General features: G+C 35.2%; 1 protein-coding gene across 5 annotated transcripts in view; it reads right to left on the bottom strand.

The window, feature by feature from the left end:
* Positions 1-12077, bottom strand: part of tln1 (talin 1) — a 178761-nt gene that overhangs the window by 42812 nt on the left and 123872 nt on the right. For all 5 annotated transcript variants that reach the window (XM_039759572.1, XM_039759574.1, XM_039759576.1 and 2 more), the window contains 11 exons: positions 11873-12007; positions 11382-11510; positions 10457-10559; positions 8463-8671; positions 6985-7104; positions 6456-6653; positions 3364-3503; positions 3159-3252; positions 1675-1764; positions 1423-1545; positions 685-828 (listed from right to left, as the gene is read on the bottom strand). In XM_039759572.1, the coding sequence (XP_039615506.1) occupies positions 685-828; positions 1423-1545; positions 1675-1764; positions 3159-3252; positions 3364-3503; positions 6456-6653; positions 6985-7104; positions 8463-8671; positions 10457-10559; positions 11382-11510; positions 11873-12007 (1485 nt within the window). The remainder of the gene's footprint in view (positions 1-684; positions 829-1422; positions 1546-1674; positions 1765-3158; positions 3253-3363; positions 3504-6455; positions 6654-6984; positions 7105-8462; positions 8672-10456; positions 10560-11381; positions 11511-11872; positions 12008-12077) is intronic.

Raw genomic sequence — 12077 nt, 5'->3', positions numbered from 1 at the left:
TTCTTCAAAGAGGACATGTTTTCTGTTTGTTTTAAATCTAATTAACGTCTAAAAATCTGGTTAGTTAGCTTTAAATCATCCATAACACAAACCTTTTTCAAAGTAACAGCTGGCTTTTTACTTACTGATTTTCTTCACATGCTTTAATATTGTTTCTATCAAGCACATTTTAATTTCAGTTTACTTCTGCAATACACATTGGCTTGATGGCACATACACTTCTTTGCTAGAATGAGATTGAAAGCTGAGACTATTTTTTCCCATATAGAAATACAAGGGGGAAAAAAAACCTAGACACTAGGATGCTGGTTACAAATGTGACACATTTTAATACTTCAATTTGTAGACTCGCATGCCAGAATATAAAGTATCCCCTTCCCAATGGTTTCCCTATCATGTGAATGTAAACAGCAAAGAGTACACTATAACTACTCGTTCAATTTTAAAGTGTTTCATGTTGAATATCACATGTGTAACAACAAAACAAGACCTTGCATTTTGAAAGGTTAACAACACAAGAACTTACTAACCCCGATACTGGAGTTCCTTCATTTATTAAATGCTTATAACCACGGCCCTTTTAAAATATCCTTATGCAGTATCAAGAATGTCAAATATCCTCTGAAAAGTAATCCTAAAGTTTGCTTTAGAACTTATCAAGCAAAATTCTGTTTCACTCCTCACCTGTGACTGTGTACAAGCTGGGTCCACAAGATTCTGACATGCCATCTGAATGGATTGATTTGCTCTGGCAAACTGGGAGGGGTCCACCAGTCCCTGCTGCCCGGCTCGACTATTGGGATCAGAAACACCGACTAGATAGGCAGCCTAAAATCAGAAAGTAAAGCAGGCACTAATGTTATAATGAAGGTTTAAAAACTGCTACATTAATGAAGAAGCTATACACATCTAATATGCTTTTAATTAAGGATTTTCTTGTCATGGTCCTTCTTTGCATCACAAGTAACACTTTACACTTAATTTCAAATGTAATAAGGTTCAATTTAAGTAGCCTCAGTAACCTATTATTCCTCAAAATTATATACTCTTTTCATACTTTTACTAAATTTTAGTGCTTGTGTAAATTCTACAAACAATAAGCCGTCCATCCATCCATCCAACCCGCTATATCCTAAATACAGGGTCACGGGGGTCTGCTGGAGCCAATCCCAGCCAACACAGGATGCAAGGCAGGAAACAAACCCCGGGCAGGGCGCCAGCCCACCACAGGGCGCACACACACACACACACACACCAAGCACACACGAGGAGACAATTTGGGATCGCCAATGCACCTAACCTGCATGTCTTTGGACTGTGGGACGAAACCCATGCAGACACGAGGAGAACATTCAAACTCCACGCAGGGCGGACCCGGGAAACAAAGAAACAAAAAATAAGCCACATTTTCAGTCACAGTACCTGAGAAGCAGCTTCAGTAAGCCCACAAAGAGCTTTTGAGGCTGAGCTGACAGAATCTCCAAATTCTGGAAGATTGCTGTTTTTGGCATTATGAGAAATACCAGCCATTGCTTCACCAAGAACCTGAAGAAACAAAAATCACATTTGACAATTTCAAGGATCATAACTATTTTTTGTAAAATATACAAAAGCTGAACAGTTTCTGTCAGAACATACTGCACACCTTAATTATGAACATTTAACATTTCTTACCTTAGAATTGTCCATCACACTATCGATGCAATCAAAATAGGACAAGTCATTCACTGCTTCTGTAGGATTTTCTAGCATACCTCGAACAGTCTGTTAAAAAACAATGTATAGATTAACACTGCAGTTCATGAGCAGAATTTACCAAATGCTGCATTACAAAATAGATTTTAAAATCTTCTAAAAAGAAATAAAATAGAATAGAAAATAGTAAAAATAGAAATACAGTAAATCTAATCAGTGCCACATTTAGCTAGTGACCTCAGAATATGAACAAAAAATAAATAAAACACCAGATTCCTTCTTTATTCAGTATGAACCACATCTCCAACCACTATCTATCTTAGACAAGGTACCAGCAAATTGAATTATTTTTTCCAGTAAGATAAAAGATCTATGTATTCATTAAAAATCTATTTTAAAAAATACTGCACGTAAATTTAATGCCCACTACAGTGATACATTTATACAACTGGAAAAAAAAGTAACAGAACAGAACCAGATTTGCCCATGAAAATTAGGTGGTTGATTTTTTATTTGCAAACAAACAGATTTTCTGTGGCTACGATCACATTGTTGAAATGACTCAAAAAACAGAAATGCTGTGCAATCGACCCCCAACTTTTGAGCCATTGTGTGACCTTAGTTAACGTGGCTGTTGTCCAACTGTAAAACACTGAAGTAGACACTTGCACTATGAATTCTTCATTTTCAAATGCTTTGAGATGACATTCTTTATAGAAAGTTGCTATAAAAAAAGGTTATTCGTTTGTTTGTAATTATTCACTGTCTGAAAGCTTTAACTTATCATGAAGTGCACAGCTTTCCTTAAATATCTGCACACAGAATTCTATACTGCCGTCAGAATACATTACAAAACTATAGCATTAACTAGTTTTAATAATGCGTTGTTGTAAGGTCAAAATAGTACTTTCCTTTCTTGTCCATCTGAGAATCGTGTTAACTCAAAAGGCCGTAAAATAAGAATGGAGAAGAGGTGTTAAGATTTGTGGATATCTTACAGTGTTGTTACAACTTTACAATATATAAAATACAACTTTATATTCATTTTCTCTTCTGATTAAGAGATATAAATATTCAAACTACTTATATTGGCATTACAGTAGTGTCACATCTTTAGTAAATAATAATGAAAAAGGTTTAGTCACTGCCTTGTCCAAAGCAGGTGAGATGAAGTAACAGGGTGCTAGGATTCAGCAATGTAATGGAAGTGTCAAACATGGACTGGACTTTGGTCATCTTAAAACAATTATATATCCTAGAATCAAAGGTACCGTACAGATATTAACACTGTATTCTGTGACGGCTCTCCTCTTGGCTGATTTTAGTCCACAGTAGTGATATTAAATGTAATAGCTTCAAACTTTGCTTTTCTCCCCAACAGGACACTATATTAATTTAAAGTCACAAAAGTATCTATGTGGGTGTTTCATATGTGAAAAAACAAAACTCAATCAAGTCTGTACCTCAAGTTCTCGTAGCGCATTGTCACATTCTTTTTGTCCTGGAGCCTGCTGGGTACACATTGTGATCAGCTGATTGATACTGTCAGTAACAGCTCTGTAGTGACAAAGAAGTTTATAGTGTTAAATGATAAAAACCAAAAACAGTCTGGTTCTCCTTTCCACAGAGAACTGAGATTTCATATAAGGACAACTTTCTTGCTCTTACCGTGCTGCAGCTGCAAGCTGGTTCTTAAGGTTTGGAGCAGCTGGGTCTGCAGACAGTGCTTTAGCTGCAAGTAGAAGCTTACTGGAAGACATAGATATTGTCTTGAGGTTTGTAATCACCTGTGTCTGGTCTTCCTTTGACTGTGGGAGAACATGGGAAAAAAGTATTATTCATTAATTCATAATATTGCAGGGTATACAACTGCTATAAAATCATGCAGTAGTGTTACAGTACAAAATATTTTTTTCAGCCTGGAATGCGCAGCAGATATAATCAATAATTGGCATGTCACTGTGATTTATGCTTTAAATGGTTGTGCAAATATATAATCCTTTGCTGTATTTACATATTTAACTTGCACATATCCATGCATATAAAAGTATTTTAGCTTGAATTACTTTATATGAACTTCTATGTGGTCATTTTCATGTGGGTTTCTACAAGACTGTGTTTGTAGAAATGGTTTCTGAGAAAGGATGATGAGATAAAGAACTGAAAGTATTAGCACCAAAGAAACCATTAACTTAACAACCATAAAATGCATAAAATCTAAATTTTTACTACAATATATATGTATTTTTTGTAATTTCCTGAGAAAGTCACTTAAAATTTACATGAAACTTTTCAATAGATCATGCTAACCTGAAATTGAAAGTACTGAAATAATTTCACAAAACAATGTAACAGCCTGTTCAAAATAAGTCTTGTGTAATTATGTGGGGAAAGAAAAAAAAAAAAAAAAAACGCTGTCCAAAGGTTTACCTTCCACTGATGGCATAATTTATTAACACACTGTGTTGAGTAGAGTTGTTAAAAGTACTGAAATATTGATAAGCATCAATTTTAACATTTTTAAATTACTTTAATACTCATCTTTCATGGTATTGATTCTACGGCCTACATTATAGTGCTTTTGCTGCAATTTCTGTTCACCACAGCTTAAGTTGCTAAACCATTTCTACCCACTCACAAATGTTAGTAAGCCGACAATATCAGCAGCGTCTGAGCTCTCAACAGTACACTTAACTGACCAATTGGGCAGCAGGAGTTGCATTTGGAAATACTTTGGCTTTGTGCAGAACTGGGACGAAAAACCACAAGATACATGCAAGCCTGTATGCAAAATAGGCAAGCGAGTCTATAAAAAAAGTTTTCAAACGGTATTTTGTTTTTAAATTATGGAAACATAAATAAGTATAAACCTGTAAACTGTTGAGTTTGAAGTAGAGATGTGATGTAAAATTTTTTCTGCAGATTAAAACATTTTTTGTAGTCAGTTAAGTGTATAAGACAGTGAGACAGGACTGCAGTTATTCTTACCTGTGGTTAACTTTTATTCTGTGCTGTTCATTCATGGCAATACTCTTTATCACTAGGGCTCTGTCACTCCTTCAAGTTTTAAACGCTTGCCAGAAAATCTGATGCCATAGCGTGATTCATTTATTACATACAATTTTAAAATAATAATATCATCACATTTACTATATATAACGTAAGGTGCCATAACTTTTCAGTGCTCTACTCCTCTGTGTTCTCATATACTGTACTGGCAGCTATGCTTCAGAGTGTGTATTTACTATGTCAGGGCTCAACTGCACCCCAACAAAAATACATTGCAGCTTCATGGGAGAACATGCCGACATGCTTATCTTTTGTGCAAAACAACACAAAAAGCTGGAATTTACAAGGGCATTATATATTTACTTAAATAAAAATGCAAAGAGCACTGTTTGCATTTCTACAAAGCCTTCAGGTGTATTAGAGGTCCCTGTGTGTTACATTTCTGAACAACATTAATGTTTTACTTGAATCTTTATTCAACGTTTGTTTTAATATTTTATGTAAACTGTTTACAAACAATTGCAACACTTATTCAAGTAACATTTGATGACATTTGTAACATTTAACTGTACTACCCCACTAACAATGTTTGTTTTCATCAATGTAACAAAGCTGTTGACCACATTTAAACTTCTTTTCTTATTTACAGATCTTTTTTTTGTTAAGCTTCTACAAAAGATTGCATTGCTTGAATTTTCATTGAACTAAAATGTCTATAATTTATTTTTATCAATGTTAAGATTTTAGCACATATAGAAACTGCAATTTATTTAAATAATTATTTTTATTTAGTTTCATTATATACTAAATTACTTATTAAAAATGGCATTGATTTTCAAAACTTTCCTTAGTTTTCAATTGAAATTTCGGTATAAGGAAAGCCCTAATGTTGAACAAAAGTTAAAAGGTTGCTATGCTTAAAATATGATCTTCAACAGAGGGAGACAGACTGAACATAGTCAACAGTAAATTTTCCAAAAATGTTAATAAGCTTTTCTTAAATACTGAGCAGCACTAATGTAAGGTATATTAAAAATCAATGTAAAACTAAGTGATAATCTAATTATCCAAAATATTTACATTATGTATACTTCAAACTGCATGCAGATACCATACAGGGTACATAACAACACTGTACCTGGTTTACCTACTGTACTTTATACATACATGTTTTTTAAATTTAAATACTATATACTGCAACCTCTAATGTAATCTCTACTACCACAGATTTTTAAATGGGTGCAACAGTTTATCAACATACTACATGTATTAATGGTGTACTTGCTGATTAAATAAGGCTTTTTTTTTTTTTAATCTGTCGTGCTGTACATTAGGATCTCTACCAGAAAAAGATGTTGTATTACTGCAAACTATGATATGCATGTGCTTTAATTACTTTTTAAGAAGTTATGTAGGAATATGCTATTTCATATGTGTTTCATATCAAAATTAACACTGTTAAAACATAAATGTAAAAATACAATATTCTTTAATTAAACACAAACATAACTACAAAAATACACAGAAAAATATTGTATTTTACATATACCCTAAAGCATCAGGAGCAGAACAGATGTTCTGCCCACTGTTTATTTTAGTTGTAAAATTACATCTAAAAAGTAACAGAATTCACAATATCAAAAACTTTCACAAGCGCAAAATGTCCATTAGCGGTCAATAAAAATGGATGCTTGTGCATTAAAATACTGTTGATAAAAAGTATGTAATGAAAATGGCCATTAAATCCCTACCTGAGATTGTCCTGCCATCTCCACTCCAGCTTGTAGAAATTCATTGAAATCTTTGCCAAACTTCCCAGATGCTTGAGTGAGGTCTTGTGTTGTACCTCGGGAGGCCTGTACCAGTTCATTGGCTGACTGGTTCAATCCAGCAGCTGCTCGATTTAGGTTACCCTGGGCTTCTTGAAAACTCTTGGTACTCGGAGGGAACTGTAGGGATGAAAACTCAAATGAAGCTCTTTTTACCACACTGTATTTCATTTTTATTATTTAACATACTCTACGGAATTGTAATACTATAGGTTTTAAGATTTAATTAACACCTTTAGCTTTAATCTGCACTTTTAAAATATTTTCACACAATCTAGCATAGACTTTGTACCAAAATCCTATAATATCTGACTTTTGAGTTAGTCAAACAAAATTTTTTGTACAAAAACACATCAACATTGTATGATGGATGAAGACCAGATTAAGAGACGTGCAATATTTTTAAAATTTAGCAATGACAAAAAAAACTTACACTATTGTTTTAACTTACTGAATCTGCAAGCAGTCTCTTGCTGGCTTCTCCTACTGTCCTAATGGCATTGTCGACATCCCTCTGCCCAGGTAGGCAATTGACACATCTGTTCAAAGCTTGAGACACTGCCTTTGCAACCTTAAAAAATAAAGATGACTTAGTTAAACCAATGCTCACTTTTAAAATGGTGACATACTGTACATGGATGACAAGGTGACAGGGTAATTTGTGAGAGACAGAGACATTACAATAGCAAATGAGATGCTGACTATTGCTTTGGGGTGACTCCAAATTGGGATGGCACAATCACAACTAGTTTAGGAAATACCTATTTAATCTTTAAAGTAATGGCATTAGACATTTAATACACGCATTTATTTATATTTGGTACAGCATAGTCACATACATAAATACCTACAGAACTGTCTCATAGTGTTTTTGATGTACAGTAATTTGTCTTTTCTTGTTTTATAATTTCTGTACTTCTGAGGAAGGGATGCATCAAAAAGTTTTAACAGACCGCTGGCACTGAACAAATAATTGTAGTATTTGCAAATTACTAATAAACTGCTGCTATCAGAATTGTGGAATACATGCTGCAAGTGGTTTTGCAATAATTGACAGATGTGATACATCCATCCACATGTTTTATGCCAATCCACTACAGAACTTGCACAGTCACAAGCAATACCAAACTGATGGCATATGCAACAGTCAGACTACCATGCGTGCAAAAGGTACATTACTTCAAAGAGATAAAGAGACAACATAAAAGAGGGAGAGCACACAAGACTACGAGTCATAATTTATCAATGTGAAAAGTTCTTTACCAAGAATGTCTGAACATAAAATTAAGAATTTCATTAGAGTGAGTAATAATATGAAGTAAAGATTAAGTCATAGTATTTGTCATACTACAGTATTACAGCGATGCTAAAGTGTTTGTGATTACCTCACTGGTTAATTATTATTACTTTTAATAATCATTACTGATTAAACAGCCATTTTCTGGGTTTATCCAGGTTGGCTAGTTACATCTTTTGGTGTGAGCCCAGTTCCTCTAATGTCATCTGCCACCTCTCCCATCCACATCTTTTTTGAAGTCCTACCCTATATTCCCATCTTGCTTCCCTCTTCACCTAGTCACCCTCTATTGTTTTCTTCACATGCTCATACAACCTTTGTATGCCTTTCCTCAGCACACCACCTCTCACATCCATATTGTCTTTCTCCTAACTGCATTTGTTTTCCTTCCTCTCTGTATACATTCCACTACTCCACCTGATCATTCTCATCTCGGTTTTCTTCTGCTTTGCTTCATGATCTGCTTTCATTTGCCACATCTTACTCTCACAAAACAAATTATACAGTATTCCTCATACAGCTTTCATAAAGTTTCCCTTCAGTGCCAGACATGCTCCTTAAGAAGTCAGAAAAAGAGATCTTATTTGAGTGAAATACACTTATCTGAGAAGTTACAGGTTCAGAATACTCACTTGTGCTAATCGCTGCTGGCTGTCTGGGTCTCCTGGCTTTGCCACTGCTCTTTTGGTCTCCTCTATGAGATTGGCTGATTTGTCCATTACATCAGTTGCACAATCTAGCACAGCACCACAGGCTTGTGGATCAGAGGTACAGGCAGCAACACCACGGGAGGCCATACTAAGTGACCGAAGTGCCTGGGCTAGATCTCTAGCCGCCATACCTGTCAAAGCAATGCAAGAGATCACTGAATATTAATAAATCAAAACTGTAAAGTTTACAGTGACTGCATTGCATCTCTGAACCAACAAATTCAAAGCTGTTAAATTTGTGTAACCCAACAATAAGGTGAACACCTCTGACAACAAACTATAACTTTAAAACGAAACAGATGAAAGGACTGATTAAGAAAAAGGAAGGAATAAATTCCAGTACAGTGATCCCTCGCTATATCATGCTTTGACTTTCGTGGCTTCACTCTATCGCGATTTTTTTCTCATACATGCTTACGTCACTACACATGCGCTTTCTGAGAACTTTTATCTAAGCCCCACGATGGCTCCTAAACGTGCTGCTTTTTCTAAGCCTTCTGACAATAAAACTAAGCGCCAGAGGAAGATGCTTACTATTCAGGAGAAGGTGAAACTCTTGGATATGATCAAAGATGGCAATACCCTACAAAAGCCCCCTCAATCATATGAAAAGACAGTGCCAGCAACTGCCAATCAAGATGTTCTTCAGCCGTGCATCCACTGCCTACTCCTAGTACTCCTTCAGTGGAAGAAGACAACGACGCACCTGCTGAAGATACTTCACCACCTGAAGACTCTCCTACGGAGGTCGTGCCTTCATAGGTTAGTGGTTGTGTGTAAGAACTGTGGGTAATTAAATGTACAGTACAATAATCTACTATGTAAAAGCGGTCGGGATTGTCCTTCCGTCCAGTGAGTGCAAAGCGTAGCGGTATTCCGCTTATCACAGACTTACTATTTGCGGCTTGCGGTACGAAGCAACGCGATGTGAGCAGAGTTTTGGTGCTCCCATTGTTCTCTTGCTTTTGCTCGCGATGCGCTGGAAAAATAGACAAAATTATGTCTCTGGAAATAATTAATGTTGATGGAGTACAAATGCCTCACCGCAGGGGAGATGGTGCTTGCTAATTCTCATCTATAGCTTACTAAGTGCATGAAACTCCGTCTTTAGCGGTACAGATTCGGGCTGACGTACGACTTTGGACAGACACTCAAAGGGATACAAAAAACGTAGGTTTTCGAGAGATGTTATGAATGGGCACTTTGATGTTCGCATTCCCTACACTTACATGTCTGATGTACACATGGAGCGCACAAAAATTGAGGATAAAAGTCGGTCGCCTTAAAAGGTGGGTCAGTATAGTATATACAAGTATATATATATATATATATATATATATATATATATATATATATATATATATATATATATATATATATATATATATATATATATATATATAGGGAGGTCCAGATCTAATTATGCAATTTTCATTACACTATAACTTAAGTTTATTACATAGAAAATCACCCGAAAAATCCCGGACCATCGAGAAGTACACGATCTGACGAAGAATCGTCTTCACGCCAGACTGGAATCATCCCTGCATAAATCAAAGTCATCCAGACAATCTGGATCTGCATAATTAGATCTGGGCCACCTTGTGTGTATATATATATCTTTAAGTGTGAAAAGCAGAAGCTACAGTGGCTCAAGGATAAATAAAACATACAATGAAAGGAATACATAAAATATAAGTTTGAAGTGTAACTGCATGTTAGCATCCTAAGCTACCGTAAACAAACATTTTACTTCAAATGGTAGCTACTAAATAAGCCTTATACCAAACTATAATAGAACTTGCATGACTCGCAGCATTACTGATATTAAAAACAGCCCCTAGTCATTCTCTAAATACTATTTCTCAGCTATGTCTATTCAAAGCCTGACATTAATTTGATATACACTTTGATACCTGTGTAATTCTCATTTCCTTGGGTTATTTCACTCAGCAGCTGAGCAATAGCAGATGTCACAGCCTTGGTACTGTTTCCTAAGTCCTGGGAACACTTCTCCAACTAGGAAAAAGCAAAATTAGCAATTACTTTATATTTAAATCAGTAAATAAAAGCAATAGTCTATTATTGGTTCAAGAATATAAAATATAAAAAACACAAAATATAAATAAATGATTTAAATATAAAGGATATAAATTTGTGTATGTCTGTTCCTCAAAATATATATAAAATTATAGTCAGTAAATTACAGGCATTTGTCTAGTAGTTAGTATCACATTTGATGGCTTTTTCTTACCAAAAGGAATGTCACACTCTAGATCCCATATCCAGATTATGCTTGGCAGTAATACCATTTCTACCATCCTTCAGCCGTGTACAGCAGGATAAAGAGTCTACACAGCAGTAACACTAAACAAAGTGTTACAACTCAGGCAGGCAGTTTTCTAACTATAGTCAGTCTATAGGCAGTCTACTGACTATAGTCACTACAAACAATGCTGTCACCTCATTTTCTGAAAAACTGTCACCAATAAAACCTGTACAGTATTTAAATAAGCATGTCCTTAAAATAATTATTCATTTATTTTCTAAAGATGAAGACCTGAACAGGGTGCCAATTCTTTGCCTAAATAACGCAAAACCTAGGTTGCTTATACTGTAGCTCATTCTTGGTTACCAAGAAATATACCTTTTATAGCCTACTATACTTCAAAAACTCAAAAGGAAGGGAAAAATGAAATGAATAACTTACAAGATGAAAGATGGAAAACAGAGATACAATTTAACTTGTACTGAACCTATTATAACACAGATTGATGTTTGACATATGAACTACAATTTCAAAATATACAAATAATATCTAGAGCTACTGAGATGTCTTACTGTTTCTCCTGGAAGTGGCTTCAGTTTTCCTTCAGCAGCTGATGCTTTGGCTTCCTGCATGTCCTTTTCCAAGTTTCGGACTACATTGAGTGCATTGTCAATTTCTAATGGTCCGCAAGCCTCTTGAGCCTGTGAATCATTGAGAAATGATAACACGAAGAAAAAAAGAAAAAAAAAAAAGTGTCACATTCAGATTCACTTCCACTCGGGAATTAACTTGGTGTTTGACATTAAATTCATACTGCTCTTCCACTAGCAGAAAATATGCTAAGAAAGTTCTTAATTGGGGATTGAATCCACCTACAAACCCTTCTAACAAACCTGGAGCACAGGTTCAGCAAGTTCTTTCAAACACCAGGAAGATTATACACAACAAAGACATTAAATACTAATTCAATAATAAAAATACTTGATGTAGAGAATTATCAGTAAAACATAGTATAATAAAAATGTGCTAATTTTTTCAAGATAATCAGTAGAGTACTTCTGACCTTCAAGGCTGCAGTTCGGAGATCAGCAAGAGCAGCAGTCAAGTTCTTTGCGCACTGACTAAGCTGCATAGCTGAGGCTTGGTCACTAATTGTAGGAACTGTGGCCTTTGCAGCAGTAACCATCTTTGCACCTGGCTGAAGTGATTGAAAAAAAATGAAAAAGAATAGAAAAATGGGTTAATATAATAGTGAGTACTTAATCCAG

Source organism: Polypterus senegalus, chromosome 7 (assembly GCF_016835505.1).
Source record: "Polypterus senegalus isolate Bchr_013 chromosome 7, ASM1683550v1, whole genome shotgun sequence".
Classification (NCBI taxonomy): domain Eukaryota; kingdom Metazoa; phylum Chordata; class Cladistia; order Polypteriformes; family Polypteridae; genus Polypterus; species Polypterus senegalus.
Note: the sequence above shows the minus strand (reverse complement) of the source record. Positions and strands in the feature narration are given on the sequence as shown.